Genomic DNA, 24,156 nt, shown 5'->3' on the forward strand with positions numbered 1-24,156 from the left:
CTGCTGTTCATTCCTATAAAAATGTGTATTTCAAAACTTAATGAGTCAGATGTATTATGTGACTCTGACAGCTAAATCTAAAATAGAAGTGCAAAAACTGAGCCTGTCAGCACTTGTTATAAGCAGGATGAAAAATTGTGAGTTTATCAATCACAACTTTTTTCTGCCCTGTGAGCAGACTTTGGTTTCCTGCTTTCATTTCTTCAGTCAGTGTGAAAAAACAGCTGAGATGATGGGAACTGTGCTTTCATAAAATTCTGTTATGAATTCTGATATTATTTTTCAGTCTCATCTGAAATGAGTGGAAACAAGTATATGCTGAATTCTGCTTTGCAGATTGTGTTGGCTGCTGCATGAGTTGCTGTTTTGTGTATGGATGCTGACTATCTCAGCCCCAGTTAACCCTTTAAGATCTACCATAGAACCAAGTCCGCCAGAGCTTATCTTTATATTTTTACATGCTGTAGTGCCATTTTTGGGAGCATTTCAAGTTGCTATACATCAATACAACCATATGGCATTTAATAGCATGTATGCATTTAGTCAATAGTAACTACATAAATTGCCAAAAAGTGCAATAAACTACAGAAAAAGTGAAAATCGCTTTTGTTTTTTTACATATATTTCTAGTTAAAGAAATTTAAGAGGTTTATCCCTCAAAACTGTAAATACAAAAAAGTTGCACAAAATAGCTTCCCACCACAGGAAATTTATTTTGAGTGTCTTCATAGTTTTATTCTTGAGATACACCAATTATTATGTACTGCAGGAAAAACGAAAAATATATAAATTTGCAAAAAAACCAGCATGTGCATCAAAATAAACTATTTCCAGCAGTGCAATTTGAGTTCTAAGCATCCCAGAAGCGATACAGAAAAGCACGAAGTCAAACGTGACTTTTAAAAACACCAGCATAGGCATAAAGGCCCCGAAGGTAACAAAAAAAAAAAAAAATACAAAAACAAAGAAGCACACCAAACTTTTCCGTGAACGTGACGTCACTTCCTGTTTCGGCAGGTGCGGACATGCCATGTTCACGCTGACGTCTTTTCCAACGTAGGACGTGTTATGAACAGCTGATTGCGTGTTTCTGGAATATCATGTTTTTGTTGCTGCAAGCGCTTTTTATGCAAATTTTCCAAAGCTATATTTGGAAGGAAACCATGACTTAGGACAAACTGATGGCATAAGATGTAAGTACAACTCCTCTGGTTTCATATACAAAAATTTTTTATTTTTCTTGCTTATGTGGTTGTAGTTCTACATGGATTTAAAAATAGTTATGCACAACGGAGCGTGCCCGCTCCGACCGGACTTAAAGAGTGCCATTTTAAGGTATATATTTTACAAATAAGAGGTATCATCTGGCTTCAGAAAAAAGTCAGTTAAAAAATATAATACATAACAATATATATGGACAATGAAAAGATAATGTAATTTGCTGATTAATAGCTGACATATTAAAACACATTTAAGCGATATATTAAGGATTGACTCAGAATATAATAAAAAAAAAAAAAACACTTAAAAGTATATTAGTACTTCAGTTACTGTTCCCCTAAATCTCAGTTGTACTAGTAGAATTTCTTATAAATGTGTTGCAAAACACAAAACTCCAAGTTGTAAATTATTGAGGCATTGTAAACATTATAGGACTTCCCCAAAAGTTGTTTCTGTTCATCTGTGTTGATTCATGCTCAATTATCCAGGTAAGTAAATCTCATAGCGTCTGAAAACGCTACCCAGATGGCAAGGAGACATTGAACTGATGTTGATTTTTTTTTCATCTGATCCATCATCTGATCCTTTGTTATTGACACAGAGATGTCTGTCATTTTTTATTACATAATGCCAGATGCTTCATATTATAGGGATATTTTTATGGACATGACAAATTGTAAGATAATGTCCAGCATATAATGGTTTCCTATTTGTGGATCATATACAGTTGTCTTTTTAGCAGGTTTAAGTATTGCTGGTAATTTGCAGTGGTTTAGTATTGATACAAATATTAAACCACTGTTAAATACTGATTTTTAATCATGATTTTATTGTTGTTTCAATAGTAACCAAAGGTGCAAAAATGATGGAAAATCAACATCAGCGTTCAACATTGATTCAATATCAAATTCTGATGTTGTTTCAGTGGAATCAACTGATATTGACTAAACATTGTTTCAATGGATATTTGCTATCTGGGTATCTCCAGATGAACAGAATCAACTTTCGAAGATTCTGTTCATCTGGATGCAGCATTTGATTGAGCATGCATCAAGACACTATAGCACTTACAAAAGTCACGAGCTCAGATGTGCATTAATGTCCATTTTTAAGTTGTTCTCTGAAAATAGGAAAGCCGCTCAGGCGTTCCTTCCTGATAGCGTCGGACAGACATTTGCACTTTCCAATACCAGAGAATAGGTTCTGACTTGGAACGAAAAAGTTGCATAGTTGACCATTTTCCAAGTAACGTTCAAAGTCTTCCAGGAGCAGCTGGAAACAATCGCTCAGGTTTGATTCTCTCCAGTTGTTGTCATCAGTTCGCAAGCAACAGGCATGAAAGAGTGTAGTTTTGGCATGATAAGAGCAAAACTTGTCAAATGAAGAGTCCCTTTCCTTCAGCAGATGTAGCAGGTGCTTTAGGAGTTTCAGACAGGACTTCCTGTGTGCAAGGAGAAAGATACAGAGATTTTGGGAACCTTGGATAATTAAACGTACACAACATATTAGGTAAAAATATCAAACATTTTCTTGAGCTTGCCTACTTTCCTGAGTTGAGATATAAATATATGTGGATATAAATGTCTAGAGATAGCATGTCAGCTGCATTTGTGACGAAAAGCAAACCTGTAATAGAAACATATTTAGGAGCAGCGAATGACTACAGAGTCTGCCGACACTAAACCTATGAGGCCCCCAGTTTTCAACAAAAACATCGATAACACAACAGCTGCCGTGATGATAACGCTGGCACAGTTTAACGTAATTCTGCAGTAAGCCTCCAGAAGTTGTATTAAAACATGCAGAAAAACTATTAACTTAGCCTGATACCATGTTTAAATTATACAGCTTAATGAAGGCTGACGACAGCCGTACACGAAAGCAATACCTGCAGCAAGCAAAGGGGGGACATGAGGTTTACTAGACCAGATTAATTTCAGGGCTTTCGCAACATTTATCAGATTGAAGGTGAAATTATATAAAATAATGTGTTAATTAAATTGCATTAATATTTGAGAATATAAAGAAACACTTTTTCACAAGCCAATAAAAATGTACATGGGCCAATAAAACTCTGGACACTGAATTATTATTACTATTAAGTAACACCTGCACCATTATAACGTTTGTTTTCAGCAGCACAGAAAGTATGCATCAAACTTTCCATCAACTATGGAATGCTGATATTCTCGCTTTCCTTCATTGCAGCCACCACATTCTCTTTTAAAGGCCTACAGATACAAACTCGCTCTTTGCTTGACCTCTCACACTTAAAACACATAGGCACACACAGATGCACAAAAATTCAGAAACATGAATGCACAACAAATCTACCTCGTCAAGGAGATAAAACTCTGTAGAGTACTTGAAAGTATTTATATATTTTTGCATTTAAGAAAATGCTTTCTTTAAAACATTTAATTTAATATGGTGCATATATACAATGAAAGGGTTTCGTTCTTTCTGTTGTTGTTTTTAACAGATTTATGCAGTTCAAAACATTTTGCAATTTCTAAAATGGAAACTAATTAGCAGTTCATTTTGAAAGACCTGCTTTCGCTTTTAAATGTCTATTATTGCTCATTAATAAGAAATAAGACAAGTAGTTATCCAATTAATTGGATTAATGGAATAATCAATTTAATGGATAAATGGAATAATCCATTAATCCATTAAATTAATTAATGGAATACATCGTTACAAATATAATCGATAGCTGCAGCCCTAGTTTAATACATAATGTAACTAACTAACTGACTGGGTCCATTGCATAGTACCAAACATCAACACACCAAATGGTTTGACGAATTTTTTTTTTTTTTTTGCCATTGTGTTCATTTTCTACCAGAAAGCAACAATTTGGTAATAAGCATGTTGTTCTAACCTGCAGCAGTTTTCTCCACTTTTTTCACAGCAAGTCTTCTTTGAGCCATGATTTTTCAGGATGGCCTTCTCAATGTGAGAGAATGAAACTCTCCAAACATCTGTATGTTAGAGATGACAGAAGAGAACAGGGAAATTTTAAGCTTTTTATACCATCATGAAAATTGCACATTTTGAACTGTAGTAACATTGGTCAAGTGTTAAAGGGGATTTCTGCTTCAGTGGGAAACCTACACCGTAGCTACGATATAACTGCCAAACCCTCTGAAACCCTATGCCATTACTTTATATATTACCCTTTCATAAATCCTGTTGACTACATTTTATTTACCAATGTAAGCAACGGTAATACACATGAAAACGCACAGAAACATTGAAAATGACTTTTTGGCACAACACTGACAACAATGTCAGCCACAAACATTCTAACCAGGATTCAGTTGTCTTATAATACTGTGTCCTTTCTCACTTCTACTGCAGTTAACAAAAACTTTATCTATTTCGTTCAGTGGCTCACAGTCACATTATGATTAGTTTTTTGGGTTTTTTTATTCACTAATTGAGAGAGGTTAAACTTACCTTTATTAAGGACCCCATCACTTTCCACTGTACCCTTGCCCTCATATTTTGGGACCAGATAATATGGCTCTCGCTTGTGATCTTGCTTAACTTTATGCCCGAGCCAGCACTCTATTTTAAGGCCTTCGGTTGTGAAAGGCGGCCAGCTTGATTTAACCATAAGGCAGAGAACAACATCCAGCGAAATTGGGACTGATTGTACATATGTGGTCAGGGTCACTGCTGGACAGCCTTTTTTCTTCTTGTCCACCCTCCATTCTGAAAGAACAAACAAAAACCTTACTCCAGACATTCTATGGTACTGGATGCTGTATATTAATACGTTACAATATAGAAGGCATAGATAAATAAGCATGTTAAATTAAAGGCCTTGTCAAATTGAATTCTTCCTCACGCCCTCTTTTACTGTAAAATTGAAAATTTCACTAAAACTAACTTAAACTTTGATACTCACCAGTAAAATTCTTGACACATTTCTTCACTTCTTCTCTGAACTCATTGAGCATCTTGGTAGCAGATAAAATGCCATTTTCTAGAAATCTTTCCAGATTCTTCTGGCCACGTTTTAATTCCACACTGTAAAATGCGCCATCATTTCCAAATGGTTCAAGTTTCACCCGATCAACCAAGATGGGCAGCATGACGTCAAATTCATCGGGATTACAAATCTGTGCAACATACAAGTCATACATCAGATTGGACCACAAATCCTGTCCTGAGTTAACTGCGGGAACTCAGAGTGTAAAACCTTACCTTTAGATTTTCATAGTAGCTTCCTGTTTTTAGGGGTTCTTGTACGTCATTAAAGCTTAATGTATTCTGTTTTAAATGATTGATTATATTTTGTATTATCTCATTTATGACTTCTGCTGCATTTTTTTTGTCAAACCTCTTAATTTTCAATTTTTTCAGAGTTTCCTTAAGGATATAATCTGTTGAAGCTTTTTCTTCGGTCATGTCTTTCCTTTTTAAGTCCTGAGATTTTCCTGGTGCAACCTTTGTATCCTGCACAGCAGATTGTACTTCTACTTTTGGCTTGGCACCACAGGCTTTTGCTGGTGGTGATTTGGCTTTGCCAGCACATATTTCGGTTTTTGTGGTCTGTTCTGAAGCCTCTCTTGTATTCTTTGGAGTCTGATGCTCTCCCTTTGGTATCTTCTCAAAATATTGCTCATTTTGCATCTTTGCATCAAGTTGTTTTCTTAATTTTGGCTTGGTGCCACAGGCTTTTGCTTTGACAGTGTCCACAGAATCCTCTGTAGGATCTTTTAGCTGTATCTCAGTCATTTCTGATGGTTTGGCCTTCCTAACACGTGGGTTTGTTTTTCTGGTGCCCTCTGGAGTCTCTGGCTTTACTTCCTCTTCAAGTCCTTGTGATTTTGTCCTGTCAGAACATCTTTTTGTTCTTGTGGTTTTTGGAATTTCCTTTTTCTCCAGTTTCTCCAGTGGAAGTTGTTTTGTCGACTTGGTCCTGGTAGCACAAGTTCTCTGCGCTCTGCTGTGTTGAGATTCTCCTCTGGCACTGTCAGGAGGAAACTTTTCTTCAGCTTTGTTTGGATTTTTCTGCTCCGCTTTCTTTGGTTTCTGTTTCGTTTGTTTTTCACTCTGCTTCCCTTCTGTTAAATCAGGAGAACTTACTTTAGTGCACTCAGCGTCGAGACTGTTTAGCTTGCGCGGTTTCCCTCTCCCAGCCATGACAGTGTAATGAATGAAACTTTTCTGGCAAGATTAATCCTTAGTGTGTCCTTTTATTGTATGAGAACACACCCCTTTACTTTGCCACACCCTGCCCTTATGTTGATTCAGCCTTTGACGTATACTCACCGGATGTAAACTGTGAGTGAAAGCTTTTCTGCAGGTCCTATTGCATGTAGTCCTCACGTACGCTATGCTGTGTGTATTGTGTAATAGCACAATCACTCGGTGAGTGCTGGGCTTATTACTTCCTGGATGATTGCTATTGGCCATAGGGTGAGGCTATAGCCTTCTAAGGTGCCGACACAGCACTGTGCCTGCAATTTTATAAACTTGATCTTTGTTTGAAATTCTTATTAGTTTCTCTTTTATTTCTATATCAATAGCTACATCTTGTGGATAGAAAGGTGTATTGCAGATATTGTGTCATATTTTAAGAATCTTAAATTTCAACACAACAGTTGCTCTCACAGCTTTACACAGAAGGGGGGAAAAACTGCTAAAGGCAGCACATTTTGGTTGAAATATGTTTAATGTTACAAAGAGGCTCATGCCATCTTACAATAAGGTGCTATAGCTTATGCCAATTTAAACTACAAGTGCAAGTGCAAAATTAGCAAAATGCCAATCAAAGTGCTTTAAGAGTCCACATGTGGACTAGAGTCCTGGGAGGACAATTTTTGACCTTTTTTGTTTTAAGTTCTTTTTAAAGCTTAAACAGAACAAATTCTCTACTACTCCACTACACAGAAGGACACAGTTATGACTCCTTGCTCCTAGAGAGCGCCATATAGTTGCAAACAAACACTAAAAGCAGGACAACATATAATATCATGTAAAGAGTTCAGAACCTACACTCCATTGAACTAGAGAGGTGATAGGTTGCAGTATCTCTAATTATTAGATGTCTAAATAGCACAGAATAGTGTTTCCATGACGCGAATCAACAGTGCACACATTTGAAACATGTTGATGTTACACTGTACTTAATGGTAATCTAACCACTGAAATGGAACCAGGAGTGCTGCCTCAAGGACTAAAGATCTAAGTGTTTTTCTTTCCTTCGAATGCTTTTGCGATGCATTGTGATGATTAACCAGTCTTTAATTATTAAGTTGAAGTAGCCAATTCTAGGATGAAGTTGGATGACTGATGTCCTGCCTTGGGAGACCTTGGGGTCGGCAGAGTAGCACAACATTCATTTGTTCCTCTGGGCCTTCTGGGCAGACTTGGTGACTTTACCAGTAGTGGAGACCTTTTTCTCCACACCTTTAATCACACCGACAGCCACAGTCTGACGCATGTCACGCACCGCAAAACGACCTGCAAAGTGAAGAAGAATAAAAGACGTTTGAGTTCATCATAAAATATCGCATGACTTCAAAGTGGAGCCACGATGCCTTTTGATGAGGGAAGCTCTTGAAACTCTAGGAACTACTTGAACTCACCAAGGGGAGGGTATTCAGAGAAGCTCTCGACACACATTGGTTTGCCAGGGATCATATCTACAATTGCAGCATCTCCAGATTTTAGGGATTTAGGGTTGTCCTCCAGCTTCTTGCCAGAGCGGCGATCAATCTTTTCTTTGAGCTCTGCAAACTTGCAGGCAATGTGAGCAGTGTGACAGTCCAGCACGGGAGCATAACCTGCGCTGATCTGGCCTGGGTGGTTGAGGATGATCACCTGCAAAGCAAAGGGACAACATCAGTGCCTTATTAATAACCGCAAAAAAAGCTTTCTTGTTTTTTTTTATTTCTAGTTTTTCTGCTGTCGTCTTATTTGAACACATTCTTATCTGCCTTGAGGATTGAGAATATAAATAGTTCTGACATTAGATGGAGATGAATTTAAGTCATGTGCTCGTTCTACTATAATTGGATTTTTTACATCCAAATCTTGCATCTACCTGAGCAGTAAAGTTGGCAGCTTCCTGTGGTGGATCATTCTTGCTGTCACCAGCAACATTGCCACGGCGAATATCCTTGACAGATACGTTCTTGACGTTAAAGCCAACGTTGTCACCGGGTAGGGCTTCGCTCAGTGCCTCATGGTGCATTTCTACAGACTTGACCTCGGTAGTCACATTGACAGGGGCAAATGTCACCACCATTCCAGGCTTCAGTAATCCCGTTTCCACACGACCTACGGGGACTGTTCCAATTCCTGCAAAAGAGGTCAGAGTAAAGCATATTAAAATGAAAATCAAAGTGTTTCAGTTCTCTACTGAAAAAGGTATGTGGTTTTCCATGTTTTGAAATGTCATAACTATCCTTTATTCCCAAAGTATCTTAAAAGTTTATCCATATGTTATTTGTACACCACTTGCCTCCTATCTTGTAGACATCCTGCAGGGGAAGACGTAGAGGTTTGTCTGTTGGACGGGTGGGGGGCTGGATGGCATCCAGAGCCTCCAGTAGTGTGGTTCCTGACGCATTACCTTCCTTCCTATTTATTTTCCATCCCTTAAACCATGTCATCTAGAGGAAAGAAGGAAAAAATAATAATACACAATTTTATACAGTAATAATTTCAATTCTAAATGAAAACAATAACACAACATTTTATTGGTTTCTTAACCTCCAGGACATTTTTTGTCACTTTTTAAATGAATGAATGACGCGTCTTGATCTTATGAAGAAGTTAATTTAACTAGCAGAAAGTTGCATTTTATTTTTTCCCTAGCTAACACTACTATGATTCATGTTGAAGAAAAATACCTCTTATTTATATCTATAGCTGCTGAAAGGGAAATTAGAGAAAAAGTTCGCTTTAGATTCTTTGACAGATCATGTTTGAGTTTGTCCAACAGCTGTATTGAGCTACAGCTTTCTATCCACAGCACCAGTCAAACAAATGAATATTCAAATGATGGGCCACATCCTGGCTTTTGCATAACTATGCTTTGTTTTAGTACTTACATTAGGGCTGGGCTCAAGCATGTTGTCTCCGTTCCAGCCTGAAATGGGTACAAAGGCAACCGTGTCAGGATTGTATCCAATCTTCTTGATGTAGGTGCTCACTTCCTTCACGATCTCCTCGTAACGTTTCTGGCTGTAGTTTGGCTCCGTAGAGTCCATCTTGTTGATTCCCACAATAAGCTGCTTCACTCCGAGAGTGTAGGCCAGGAGGGCGTGCTCACGAGTCTGTCCATTCTTGGAAATACCTGCTTCGAACTCTCCCACGCCAGCTGCCACAATCAGCACAGCACAGTCTGCCTAAAAATGCAGTGGATGCAGCTTTAGTAGGATTCCTCAGTAACTTTGAAATACTACCACTATTGGATGCTAATACTGTAATGTAATGTACTGTAATAATTTCTATACCAAATGCAACACCTACGATAGTCACTAATGGCAACTGAAATACTTCAATGTAATAGCAAGTGATGCACTTTGTGTACACAAGCTTGCAAAAGCACCTTAAAACGTGCAATACAGAAGCTAATATACTTCATAGTGGCCTAGCATCCTCATGTTACACACCTGAGAGGTCCCGGTGATCATGTTCTTGATGAAGTCCCTGTGACCCGGGGCATCGATGATAGTCACGTAGTATTTGCTAGTTTCAAACTTCCACAGTGAGATGTCGATGGTAATGCCACGCTCCCTTTCAGCTTTCAGCTTGTCCAGCACCCAGGCGTACTTGAATGATCCTTTCCCCATCTGGGACACAAGCAACACTAACCTTCAAGACTTTTTTGCAAACAATTTAATCTCTTTTAAATTATATAAAACTCAAACAGCTTCTATTGTGTCAATTTCTATTTGATCCGCATGGCTTCTGCCTTAATATGTGAAGAGCGGCGGGCAGTTAAAGAGGTCGTCTTCCTCTCCCGTCTCCTTACCTCAGCAGCTTCTTTTTCAAACTTCTCGATGGTTCTCTTGTCAATGCCTCCGCACTTGTAGATAAGGTGGCCTGTGGTGGTGGACTTGCCAGAGTCCACGTGGCCAATCACCACGATGTTGATGTGGAGTTTCTCCTTTCCCATGATGACTGGAGCTGGCAGAAGTCACGAGGCAGTCTGTCTGCTAAAGCCAGGGTTAAGTTACAGTCAGGAAGCAATGGATTGATGAACTAGCTGTTGTGACTGACATATAGTGAAACGGGCTTGTTGTGAGTGAATAACATATTATTTGTGTAATTAAACACTATAGGGTTCAACATTATGCTGGCAGAAATTCAAGGTATTGCATGGCTCTGTGGAAAAATACTGGAGTGGGAATCTCAGCTGGTGCAGGAAGAATTTGTAATTACATTAAAATACTGCTCAAAGGAGGAAAGTGAAAGTAACTTGGGCTCAGATTTGCTAAGAAGAAGGCTCTTGATTGTCAGTACGTGTTTTCTTTAGCATCTCAGAAGACTCCGAGGACTAGGGAGGATATCAGTGAACTGCACAGAACACACAACACTCCTCCCTCTCTTACTCTATCCCTCCATCCATCCACACCCCTGCTCTCCTCTTTCACATCCACATGCTTCTCCTGTTCTCACCACTCTGATGTGCACCAACACATCCAGGTAGCTCAGATGATATTTCACAGCACCATCCTCTTTTTCACAGCCACAGACTCAGTACAGCTTCCCTCCCAGCCAGAATCCACCATTTTGTCAGGTCTAGTCTACTAACAGTGTAGCAGCCATTACTCAGACACTGCAGTGCACTGTGCACAGGTTCACGCAAAGGGAAACAGGTACTGTTAAAGACTCTGTGGGGGTGACGGGGTGATGACCCTGAACATTAGGCTTCACACATGCACTGCGAAGTTTTGTTTAACCAAACCCGTATGACATATTTAGTCTGAATGCACTCTGCAGCAGGCTGAACGTCAAGTAGCTTAATCCAACTGTAATATGTATCCCCACATGATCTTGCTCAGGTGAACTTAGGGCAAGGACAGTCATGTACATGCGCGCGTTTAATTCATCCTTCACAGATAACGTCACAGCGGCTGCCGCAGTGCGCTTTCACTTCTAAAAGATGGTTAAAAAAAATAAACCTATAGAAACAGAGGGCGGAGCTTCAGAAAAATCTAAAGTATTGCACTAAATCTAATGTCTGAAGGAATTAACGGAAATGTCAACCCTCCGCCATGTTCTGTTATCTGCCCGCTTACTGAAGCCTGGATGCGCATTAACTACCAGCCGCCTGTCCTGCATCACAGTATCCCCACACACAGAACCGCTAAAAATAAAAACAGGCCCAGATAATTTACTGCTGGCATCAAAAAATAAATCGATAAAATAAAGTCCACTTCATGCATTATATCGTGTACTGCGTCGTACCTGAGAGCTGGCCGGTGTCAGGTTGGCTGCAGGCGCGGATAGGCTGAGGGGAGACGCTGATCCGGTTATAGCTCGCAGGACAGGCGGGGGTGTTGCGTAATTGCGCGCACCCGCCGTTGCACAGCATCACAACGACGAGTTACCGTAAACGAGTTTATTATAGGGCACAAATATCAGCATCCATTGTCGGACACACCGGCGAGTTAATATGCGCTTTAATGTCTGCAGAAAGCTTCAATGATCGGTAATTCCCGACGCATAACTTAATCGTGGCTTTTCAAGGGAAGGAAAATGGGCATTTAAAATTCAAGACTTTGCATTCATTAATAATTAGCATAGTATACATAAACAAGGCAGTTGTCGTTATTGTTGCTTTGCTATCATTAGTTGACTTTGAGATATCAGGAATGAGTGACAGCTCCGCTCTTAAAGGTTTGCAGTAAGCAGCAGGTGAAGGGCTCACCTTTCCAGCCGCTCTCTAGTTGGATTAAAAGACGTTATGTGCTTAACGTCTCTGCCAATTACGTTAAAGTACAGTGGCATTAAAAAATAGCAGTTAAACATAGAGGCGTTAAATGATATTTCCATGTTTTCACTTCCAGGCAAACGTATATTTAGTTAAGCAGTATCACCTTTTAAGGACAATTGTGTGACTATAGAGAATTGACTTAATGGGTGCAGGAATTGAGGGTTAAAAGCAAACAAAACGGTTAACCTGTGCACTAACCTGACTAATTTGTTTGCCATTTTTTCCCCCATGTTTTTTCTCATGAGTATAACTGGCATTTTCCCTGCTCTAAACCCTCACAAATGTATGACTGGTCCCCAAATGTAATCTACTAATCTTTAGAATAAAACAAGTCAAGGCTGAAAACTCAAAGTTTTTTGAGTCTTTTAGGAAATTGGATTGAGAGGATGCTACCAGCGACGAGGATTAGAAATTAGTATAATCAGAGGGACAGCTCAGGCTGAGCGTTTTGGAAATGACGTAAGAGGCAAAAATAAAAAGGAGAGGATAGAAGAGGTTTGTGGGTGCAGTGAAGGAAGACATGCAGAGGGTTAGTGTGACAGGAAGATGTCAGGTTGAGAAGGAGGCAGATGATGGGAGAGAAAGCAGATTAAGTCGCATAGGGCTCGTTTTTAGGCAACTTTGAGCTACTTAAAATTATTAAGTATGTAAAACCACATTATTCTTAGTTAATGTGAAAGGTGTTCTAGGAGATAAAGAAATAATACCCCAACACAAGATCTGATTTACACATAGTCTTTATACCACAGCGATTTAAAACATTTCTCTCAAATGTTTTGAAAGAGGAATTTTACAATGATTTTTACTTAGTACAATTTAGTCCCTTTATTCTCTGTGCAAACAAAGCACAATAACAACTGAAATAAATGAAGTCAGTAACAAAAAGAACTCAAAAGAATGAGCCTGCATTGCTGATCCCTTTTGAACTTAAGCAGTAAGGCACATTATAAATATTCGGAAATTTCAAAGACAAAATGGTAACCTTACACCTTAGCTTGGATTTACCTCTTAACTGAGATTATGTATGAAAGAAAATTGTACATAATGTATAATGTGTGCAAATATGATGAAAAAAATAAATCTGTCGTTGACACTGAAAGAAGGCGATCACCACACTGACACTTAAAACTTGAGGAAATATGCCTCCATGTGATAAGATTAATCAAAATTTAAAAGTAAACAAATGTCCTTTTTAAATCCTTGTAAGATTTAAGATACCTGAGAATTCGGGGAATAATTTAAAGCCAAGTCCCTTTATTAATAAGATGTACTGGAGAGATCATAACCCGTGTGACGTTAAATCCTGCTATCTCAAATAAGAGTTGGCTTGTGAACCTGAAAACTCAAGACCACTGTTCCCTCTAAGCTGAGCGCGTGAGCAATCGTGCACTGCTGACAGTCTCCGCGCATAGAAAATCAGCAAAATAAAATAAATACGTGTATTTACTTTCATTCCAATTCAGGCTGGATTTTTTTTTTTTTTTTGTGCGCAGCACAGATTTTCTGTGTGGGGAGACCATGTCAGCAGTGCGCGATTGCTCACGCGCTCAGCTTAGAGGGAACATTGCTCAAGACACTGCACCATATTACAAGTAATCATTTAAAAAAAAAAAAAAGTACATTTCTCTAAGAAAAAAGGATAAAATGCTTGGAGACATTTTTAAGGCATCATCCCTGAAAAAAGTGTACACTATAGTCATAATGCTGAATTTAAAACGTTTGGGATTTTTAAAATTCACTATAAAGCCTACTGGCACTTCATTATGGGCTACAAAGTAACAGATTTATAAAAAAAAAAAAATTTTTTGGTGGGCATCGGTGTGTACTGGATGTAAAACTTAAGGATTTACTGAGGCATTTAAAACTGTCCCTTCTGTAAAAAGGAACCATTGGGTATAGCAGGTTGAATCCACAAAACCACCTACAGTGGAATGATTTTCTTCCATAGCTTATTTATAATGAGTTAATATCTAAAATGCATTATTATCTGTAAATATCAAAGTTGATGTACATTAGCCGACCTTTATAGTTAGTTATGCAGCCTGTAGCTTCATAACTAACTAATCTCATTGCCCCCCCTCCACATACCAGCAAGCCCGTTTGGCTTCATAATGAAAGCTTCCTCTGATACTTCTTGGGAATGCATATGTTGATTTCTTCCTCTGAGAAATAATATATTTGAGTAGGTACAGCTACAACTTTTTTTTTTTTTTTTTTTTTTTTTAAATCACCGACATTGGGCTCATCTGTTTCAAGACCATGTACCCACAGCCACATTAAGGAACATCTTCCCAAGATATCATGGCAATTACACACTTATCTGACCATGATGAATACAGCTAGAACACATCTCTCCCTTAAATTACCCACCAAATGAGCTCATGTTTGAAACTTGCCCACCGGACAAATCTGAAAATTTAACCCGAAAGGGTCTCTTGTCTCAGTCTGCATGATAAAAAGATGTGTGGACAGCCCAGGACTGCACTGTTCCTTTACCAAACACAGCGTAGAATATTGCCCCAAACACGTCGATGGCAGCAGCAATGTAGAAAACAATCTGCCATTCTTCGATGGTGTTCTAGAGGACCATTAGCACAGTTAGTGTTAACATACAGAAAAGGCCTTATTTGATTAAATATCACTACTAAGCTGTTTTATTGTCATGTGCGTGGTGTAAAATGATTACATACGATTACAGATTTAATATAATTTGGATTAACTGACTGAACATAGCATGCAGGTATGTAGTATGCTCTTCTCCGGTCTAATGTAACACTTAGTTACCTTTCTAGGACTATTGGTGCCCCCTATTGGCCAAACCTTAAACACCTTAATCCTGTACTTACTAAACCAATTACAGAGGAAATGAAGCATTATGCTAAAGTAAGGATACCATCTGTCAGGACACCCAGAGTGTCCTCATTTTGTATGAAGCAGCAGCACACTACATATTAAAATCCAATAAAGTTTACTGCTACCATTCATTACCTCTTTACTCTCAGCTATAAGGATACTGTGTACTCTATGTGTATGTTTAATCTAGATTCCAGACTTTACTTTTGAAACAAAAAAAAAAAAAAAAAGGACTGGTTCGTTACATCGTTGCTGAACATGTTTCTTACCTGCTGAGTCAGAGCTCTTGCTATGACTGGTCCCACCATGCCAGGGATGGTGGCAAAGGTGTTGGTGATTCCTAGGAGAATACCGGCATATCTAAAGAGACAAATAAAAACATTAAGTCCTGAGTAATAAACCCGATAAAAGCACTATGTAGTACATAATGTTGCTACACTGATAATGAAATGTAATTATATTTATAAAAAGAAATATCCTCCATTATCTCATGGGCTATGTTGATGCCTAAAATTATTATCTTGATAACAAAAGGCCAGAGGGAAACTTCAATATGTCAAAGATATCTGAACCTGAAGATACACTGAATTACACATTTATAACCATAATCTCTCATCTTCACAATTAAAATGATTCAAAATTAAAATGACTGAAGTATTATCATTATTATTAGTAGTAGTAGTAGTAGCATCCAACAGTTTTCTGAGGTGTTATTCTTACGAAGGAGCAATGTCAAGGTGGTTGATGTTGAAGCCAGATGCCGACACTCCTCCGAGAGAAGAGGAGATGGTGAGGAAGGTCACAGCCAAGGTGTAGTCACAGCCTGTATAACCTGCTGCCACCAGGAACACTGCAGGCCCAATCATCCCTACAGAAACAACACAACTGTGAAGTAGCAATACTGGTAATATTTTTGATGTCAAGAGCCTGCAGTCAGTTAAAAGTCGAGGATTCAGCAGTGGCTGTCATGAATTACCGATGAGGGTGAAGGACTTCCTGACAATGACAGTGCGGTATTTGCGGGTTTCTCGCAGATAGTCGGCAATTTGGCCGCTCAGCACAGCGACCACAGCACATCCCAAGTAAGGCAGAGCCGACAGAAAACCATTCTGTTGGGAACAGACAATTACAATCATTTCATTACTGGGAGACTTTATTTTTTACTTTTTCATGTACTCTCAGAAGAGAACGATTAACCAAGGATGCTGAATGTTTTAGTACTGCAGTTAGTCATTTCTACTTTACCGGTTCATCTCCCTGGAGTTCTAAACAAACTAACCTTTTGTCCCAAGTTTAAAGGGGATCTATCGTGCTTTTCTATATTTTCTGTTAAACTTTTACTATTGCAATTATGGCTTTTCCTATGAAGCATGGCTAAAGTATCAGATATAGAGGTTAGTGTATGTATTTACAATCCCTGTGATCAAAAGGCTCCATAAGAGCTTCATATAAATAATACACACATTTTTTACTAGGACTCATACTCGAGAGTTCCAGAATTTAAAAAAAAATCAAATAAAAATCAGCTTAAAATGAGAGCAAGTCCTCTTTAAAGTCACTCTGGTATTGATTTAAACTAATGTGGTTTCTCACCTGCTGTATGCTAAATCCCAGGATGTCACTCATGTAGGTTGGCAGCAGAGTGAGGAGGGTGTAGAAGGTCCAGTTGTAAGAGAAGTGAGCCACAACAATGGCCAACAGCGGCATCGAAGTCACTATGGATCGCCAGGGGATGTTGCTCGCCGAGGTGGACAGCTGGACCAAAGCGAATGTAGAAGTAGGATGAAGAAATAACAGAAGAAGTTCATTAGAATTTCTTCGAAAACACATCTGAAACAACAACCTTGATGTTCACCAAAGACTAAAGAAAAGATGAAGCTGCGCAAAAAATGTCACTGCTGTGCTGATGAAGCTTTGACCTCCTGAGACCCGAACTCTTCCACGGCATGCATTTTTAATTTCTCTTTGATATTTGGGCATATTGGGGCCTGATGAATGTAAAAACAAAGAATTACCAGATTTTTTTTTTTTTTTTTACCTTATTTTGTTTTTAAGAAAAATAAGAGCCACATCTGAGGATATTCGTTTAAAATGTTGATAGAACAGTAGCAGTATAATGTCCTTGTAAGTGGATATCAGGCCCTTGCAGAGCAAAATTGAGTATTTTGGTCTAAATAACCCAAAATGTGATGTCCACATATGTGGACGCCAGGTCCTAGGAGGTTAAAGCCACTGCAGTCTATCCAGCCATACTAGGGCTCCCAGCTGCTACATGCTCACCATCGCAGTGCCAGTAATGCAGATTCATGGCAGGTATTTTGACAAGAACAGATAAGAAAGTAAAATGATGAAATACACTGATATTACCATATGTAACATTAGAATCAGATAACTGTACTGGACCGGAAATGCCTGCAAACACGCTGCAGCAAGCACTAAGAGCAATGCAATAAGTGTATATTAAAGCTGCTCTTTAATGTAAGAGAATTTGCTTCTTTTTTTAAAATTTACAACCTGTTATCATGTTACTACTGTTACCTCATTCTTGAGCGAGGAGGTGATATAGAGTCTCTCCTGCTCTGATATTCGTGGATGGGTATTCGGGCTGTCAAAGACGAAAAAAGCCCACAGGACGAACCACACCAGTCCGACAGCACCTGAGCAAACCACAAAGCAACACTGGTGACCTACACTCATCCAGCATAAATCCTCCATCATATGAGTGCCTTTATCCAGTAAGCAAATATGTGGAATGTGGTTTGGTTGTCTGTTCCTGAAACTGAACTGAAGTCTGAGTATCTCATTATCTCTGTCTTGCCTTAAGGGACTTTTACATCTGACATATGTTTGGTAGAAGTAAAAGCTCCAAGTAAAAAAAGTCAGACCTCTGCATTGTTTCCATTTGTGCATACATTTTCTTCTTCCCATTTTCTAAAATTGTTATTTCCACTGTCAAAGAGGAACAGATGCTAGAGACAGCTGCTAAACAGCACTGTGAAGAAGTGCTGACTAATCAACAAACAAGTCATTTGAGTTCAGACTGATACGTAAGAACCTCTTTAAGCATAGCTGACAGTATGTGTTAGGCATTGTAGCATGTTTACATAAGACAAGATTTTTTAAAAATTACCTGCAATGTGAATTCAACAGAGTTTTTAAGCAAATTGATCACTGACGAATTCACAATACCAACCATTATCAAAGAATGCTATTCTAAACAATAACAACAAACTGACAAATCTGTTAAAAATAACTCACATAAACAAAATATGAAATCAGGTTGAGGTAAACTTTGTACAAAACACCTCTTAGAGCAGGGGCCGGCAACCTGCGGCTCTTTAGTCCTTATATTGCGGCTCTGCATGGTTTGGAAAAATAAATTATAAGTATTTAACTGAAGTGGATTTTATTTGTGTTAGTTCTTTTTTAAAACTTGTAGTTCTAACTTGGAAGATTATTTTTGTATTTCAAGATCAGAATAAAGTTTTATTTTATTATTTTTCGTCGCTCAAAATAAGCGTCACACTCGTGGAAGCCGGTATACCCGCTGAAACGCTGTGCATTTACCGAGACTTTCAGCCCCCGGTAGGCCAAGTATGGAGAAATGTAAGAAAAGAAAAATATCTGAATAAAATACAACATTTAATGATGCCTGGGCAGATTCATTTGTATTTACTTCTGACGAGAGCGGCCTACCAGTATGCCTGATTTGTGGAGTGTCGATCTTTGGATCAACATACATATGTGAGCAGCTATTCTCCACCATGAACTATGTTAAAAACAAACACCGCTCACGCCTCACAGACGACAGCTTACAGTCCTGCGTAAAGATGAAAGTGACTTCGTACAGCCCCGATCGTACAGCAGACGCTGTGCGCAGAGGTTCAGGAGCAGAAGTCCGATTGTAAACACATCACGGCAGACCCGACGATGTTTACATGAACATGCTCTTCAGCATCTCTTTATTGATCACTTTTCACACGCACAGCCGGCTGCAGCTTTCCAGCTCACAGCCCGACACATACAAACAACAGCAGAGAGAGCAAGCCGGTGAGGCGTGATTGTGGATGACACTCAGGTACGTCTGCCTCTCCTGCAGCGGCACTGCGGGCCATGCCCCGCGAAGCACGTTAACCAGGTAAAACAAATATGCAGATATTTTGAAAATATTTATTTTTAATTTTTTAGGAGCATAGTGCTTTTTCCAATTATTTTTGAAATTCTGGTCAAGGCCACGCTACACTCCGATAGCCCAGAAGGCGATATAAGGATGACGGCTCACTGTTTTTGTTTGCTAATGGATAAGTTCAGCTTTTTAATTCATTTAAAAGAGACCATCAACTGGTTGACTTTCTTTTTTGTTATTATTTTTTAAGTGTTGAAAATGTGTTCATTACATTGATAAAATTTAATTTTCTCCGTAGCACTTCATGGATTTCATAAGCAACACACTATAGTTGTTTATACAAAGCATAAGGTAAAAAAAAAAACAATATACACAGTGTTATCTTCATTTTAGATGTCAAAAAGTATTTGCGGCTCCCAGTGTTTTCTTTTCCGTAGAAACTGGGTCCAAATGGCTCTTTGGGTGTTAAAGGTTGCTGACCCCTGTCTTAGAGCAACTACTGCACAAAGTAACTGTGAGACTAAGAATGATTTTTTTTTTTTTTCCTTTAAAACAAATCTTCCTAAACTCGACTGTCAATAGTATAATTTACATGTATTACCAAATATATAGAAGACATAGGTCCAGTCCAGGTAAAAGATGATTTCACCAGATACAGGAAGACTTATTACTGTCCCCAGCTGTGCTCCTGGGAAGAGAAAAGAAGTAGGTTTGTGTAACTACTGAAGAAAGAACAAACAGAAAGTGGCAGGTGGACATGAATAGTTAAAGGACAGATGCTGGTCTGCAAGAGAAGCCTAAGCCCAGCAGCTTAAATATTCATGATAAAGGTTAGTGTGGCCAAGTGTTCATATTTTACTTAATGTAATATTTTTCAAGTGATCAGCTGTAGACTGAAATTTTAAAAAAAAATACATAAAATAGGCTAAAAGTGCAATTTGTCTTTATGTTGACAGTCTAGCTCTTGCTGCCGTCTTACCAATGTAGGAAATGGTGAGAAGTCGGCTCCTCTCCAGCGGTGGGGCCCAGGCTGCCCACATGGTGTACATTGCTGGGAATGTGACACCCTGAGGACAAACACATCAGGAACATTAAGAGAAGTGCACAGATGACACTTAAGCATAGCCAAATATTAGCTTAACTATTCCTGGAAACCATTTCAGGACTGTCACATGACTTTTATTGCCATTTGCAAATCTTATGGCTGCAGCACAGATAGTGATTATGGTTGATAAAACAGGGCTGCACAAATGAATTCAGCTCCATTTTCAACATCTTCATTCTGATCCCCTACCTCGCCAATCCCCTCCAGCACTCTGACAGCAATGAGGTAGCCTGCACCCAGGTCAGCAGCCACAGGGGTAAGCAGTGTAAAAATTACAGTCCCCAGGATCCCAAAGCCCATCAGCCATTTTGGTCCAAAGCGGCCAGCCAGGTAGCCCCCAGGGACTTGTGTCAGGATGTACCCGTAGAAAAAAGAGCCCAGGATCCATCCCTGTGTTTCTGAGTCCCAGTTGTAAACACTGGCCTATGAGGGGATAGATTAGAAACTTTAGGACTTCAGGGCTTAGGATATTGATATCATGTCAATTCAAGACTTACAAAGTACTGAGTCTTGGATGCCAACTACATTTCCCCGTTCACATAATTATGCCTAATGTATGTTATTTTCCTACAGACAGACATGAATAAAAATAAAGAGCCTGCAAATAATAGTAACTCCTTAACTTTAAAATCTTATCAGTAAAATCAGTAAACTGTTACCTCTACATGTACATGAAATTATACACCAAAAGACTGACTTTCACTGAGAATCCAACAGGTCTATATAACTGGTTTGCATTTAAATCTAACTTCAGGACCTAGAAAGACTTTAGGTGGCAAACATACTCCCAAGCTACATTGTTACTTTATTAAAATTGACTAAACCTATGGAGGACACACTTTAAAGTGGGATTAAATAGCTGCAGTCAAATTTCGGCTCACCGTGTGATTGTGTTTGTGAACTGCAGGGCTGGCATGGCTAGGGCACACTGTGCCACTGTGGTTGGGGTTTGATTGGTGGGTGTTGTTGAGCATGTCCACCATCGCCACACTGAGGTTTACCCTCAATGAATAGACTACAAAGAAGCCATAAGAGGAAAGCAATGCCAGGGCGTAGCGTGATGAACCGCATGCTGGAGCTGAGGGACAGAAACGACAGCAGTGTGAATCATCTGTTTGCACGTATGGTCTGTGTATTAATACTACAATATCACAACATCCGTGTAACAAAAGGAACACAACATAATCCTAATAAGTCAAATCTTAAAAACCTTTCATATTTTTATGCTGTGCTTTTGTATTATTATAATTGAATTTGGTTATCCTTTAAGTAATGATTCTAATTAGTTTATGTTAAATAAATAATATCAATTTCTAGCATCAGCATGTTGATAATGCATCATGATACATTTCTGCATTGGTATCCTGTCTCAGCCCCATCTGTAAGTCAACTCTAATAATACCATCAAATCTCAAAATTCTAAGTCTTATTTTCAGAACTAAGCTACTCTGGATTCAGGAGGTTCCCCAAGGATGCTTTGGCAGAAAGAATGTAGCAACCGGGGATTAAACCATCAACCTTAAAATGAGTAAATGACAAGCCAAACCTAACAACAACGTTAAAGCTCTCAAACTTGTAGCACGACCTTATTTTCATAACTACACTTCATCATTTAATCAGTCTATTTAGTTTGCATACAGTACAATTACCTGCTGATACGACTGATAGTACACACCACTGTCACTGTTAAAATGGGTCTCCTTTATCCAGCCGACTGAACTTATCCAAAATGATACAGAGCTTATTTCAGTAAATCCTGTTTACATTTGGCAAACCTAAACTTGCCCTGTCAGTTCTGTCAGGACTGAGTTCACTGCATGCACAGTTTCTCAGCGCTAAACCACTGCATTCAATTAAAACCCGTTTTTCCTTCGAGCTGACAGTGGGTATGCAGGTATGTCATGACTCAAATATCATAGAGACACGTCTCATGATACGATTCCAGGGCAGACGTGCCTAACCTCGTGACCGATGCTCATTAAAAGATAAAGTGCGTTTACACACAGGTGTGCATGACCAACTTAAATGTCTTAGATGGCAAAATACCATGAACACCTAAAAATGCACACTCAGCTGGTGAATTCAGTAAATCAACCCTTCTATAATGACAGCTGTGTTAGTGACGACTCTAAATTTAAGGTTTACACTACAGTCAGACATACCAGCCACTTTAGCGATAAAATTGTGCTGTTCAGGTTGTTAGTATGTGTCTTTCCTGCCTCTTCCCAGTTAACCAGCGCGGCTTCTTACAAACATATGCTGCACAAAACGACCGAAGCGCCCGCATTGTTAGCTGAATGCTTTGGTTTTTTCTTTCACCTTTCTGGACTTCTTCTTCGCGTCCCCGGCGAATCAGCGGAGTCCTCTGCTCGTCGACCTCCACGTCCGACCCGTACCGCTCCATTTTTTTTTAAATATCAGCTTTTAGTTGGATTGCTTTACCGCATCACAAGCTGAAAGCTAACTTCCCTGGAGCCTGTCAGCTGAGCTCGACTCGCAACTACCCGTCACGTGACGTTAATCACCGGACCGGAAGAGATCGTTTTATTCAAGTGAAGGTGCTGAGGAGGTGCTGAAAAAACTTTCAGCAAGAGTGTCAAACTGAAATAAACAAATACATCATTAAATAACTGACTAAACTCGCAAATAAATAATACATAATACATTATTTACAATATCAGTTCATTTTAATTTTTTTTGAAAAAGAAAAGCAACGTTTAAGCCGGTGCGTTTCAGGCTGATTACTTTTTAGACACCACAATGACATTTCTTTTTAATATAAAAAAGAAATGTAGTCAAGTCGACTTATACGTGGTTGAATATGCATGACGTGACACTAAGAGCCATCGAAAAGGGAAGTCGACTTTTTCAGTCGTATTTCATCCAAAAATAAATACTCTTGCCAACACTGAAAATACAAATATTAAACAGTAATATTAAAACAAATTATGTATCAGTTTTTGGTACTTGAATCCACACATGAATGATTACCCAGGAATTTTAAGTTATCTTCTTTGTTGATAACCAGTGGTTATCAATGAACGTGCTGTAAGATGAGCAAGGCGCTCTGAGGAAGGCAAGCTGATGATACAGCATTTTAAAATACCACAATGACGCTGGAATAGGTGGTTACAAATATGGGCATGGACATTTATTCAGGATTTGTTTAGTTTTAATAAAACACCCTCAGGGAGCACATCACCATACATGCATATACTCTCGCAAATGCCTTCATGTAAATTAAAATAAACAGGAATTGCCCTTAATTTTAGTCTGTGTCACTGTGGTCCGATTTGTTAATTATTTTTTTTTTTGTTCAAACTGAGTTAACATGAATTGTTGTGTTTTTGTTGTAATGCCTGCTCTGAACTTCTTATATCTTGCTGGTGACAAATACCACACAAACATCATAATACCGAAGAAGATAAATAACATCTAAACTAAAATAGACATTTTTCAAGTAATAAAAGCTACATAGAAACAAGCATCTAATGTGAATCTAATCTGAAAACAAACTAATCTAAAGTAGACTGAAAAAACTTTAATTAAGTTAAATAAAGCTTTAAACTAATAATAAAAATCTAATTCTGAATGATTTGTTGTCAGTTCATAGGCCATATACAGCCTCAAGAGGGCTGACCTATAAAAAACAACCATCCAAATGATCTGTTTAAGAGCAAATAAGTTATTCTTAACACATGGCCTTCATTAACAAAACAGTAAAACAGGCTAAGAAAAATGATGTTACATCTTCTGTTCACTTTACTCATAGTCTACTGTCAGTGGCACAAAACCTTTATCTGTAGTTTTTTCTGTAAGTAACCAAAATAATGGGGTTGGTAAGGTCTCGCACTGATTCTCACAGTGATGGCAACGACACAT

At 38.7% G+C, this 24,156-nt stretch overlaps 3 protein-coding genes across 4 annotated transcripts; all 3 read right to left on the bottom strand.

Moving 5' to 3' along the window:
• Positions 1-774: 774 nt before the first annotated feature.
• On the bottom strand, positions 775-6,759 carry cgas (cyclic GMP-AMP synthase). The gene is made up of 5 exons (XM_040000247.1): positions 5,437-6,759; positions 5,138-5,351; positions 4,684-4,941; positions 4,106-4,205; positions 775-2,662 (listed from the first exon to the last, which is right to left on the bottom strand). Exons 1-5 carry the CDS (start codon positions 6,376-6,378, stop codon positions 2,317-2,319), a joined length of 1,860 nt encoding a protein of 619 aa, XP_039856181.1. The 5' UTR covers positions 6,379-6,759; the 3' UTR covers positions 775-2,316.
• A 132-nt stretch (positions 6,760-6,891) lies between these two features.
• Positions 6,892-11,791, bottom strand: eef1a1a (eukaryotic translation elongation factor 1 alpha 1a). 2 transcript variants are annotated; one of them, XM_040000249.1, is made up of 8 exons: positions 11,662-11,791; positions 10,223-10,403; positions 9,861-10,040; positions 9,297-9,593; positions 8,705-8,855; positions 8,285-8,541; positions 7,827-8,061; positions 6,892-7,701 (listed from the first exon to the last, which is right to left on the bottom strand). In XM_040000249.1, the coding sequence occupies exons 2-8, from the start codon at positions 10,364-10,366 to the stop codon at positions 7,577-7,579; spliced, it is 1,389 nt and encodes a 462-aa protein (XP_039856183.1). In that variant the 5' UTR covers positions 10,367-10,403; positions 11,662-11,791; the 3' UTR covers positions 6,892-7,576. The 2 variants fall into 2 exon arrangements, with proteins under 2 accessions (XP_039856183.1, XP_039856184.1); XM_040000250.1 differs by having other exon boundaries at positions 10,223-10,406; positions 11,662-11,773.
• A 1,120-nt stretch (positions 11,792-12,911) lies between these two features.
• Positions 12,912-22,787, bottom strand: slc17a5 (solute carrier family 17 member 5). The gene is made up of 11 exons (XM_040000248.1): positions 22,594-22,787; positions 21,156-21,352; positions 20,464-20,697; positions 20,149-20,236; positions 19,771-19,857; positions 17,582-17,700; positions 16,637-16,798; positions 16,020-16,152; positions 15,764-15,911; positions 15,313-15,403; positions 12,912-14,768 (listed from the first exon to the last, which is right to left on the bottom strand). Exons 1-11 carry the CDS (start codon positions 22,676-22,678, stop codon positions 14,631-14,633), a joined length of 1,482 nt encoding a protein of 493 aa, XP_039856182.1. The 5' UTR covers positions 22,679-22,787; the 3' UTR covers positions 12,912-14,630.
• Positions 22,788-24,156: the final 1,369 nt, after the last annotated feature.

This window comes from Simochromis diagramma, unplaced genomic scaffold (assembly GCF_900408965.1).
Source record: "Simochromis diagramma unplaced genomic scaffold, fSimDia1.1 OVJJ01000596.1, whole genome shotgun sequence".
Lineage (NCBI taxonomy): Eukaryota > Metazoa > Chordata > Actinopteri > Cichliformes > Cichlidae > Simochromis > Simochromis diagramma.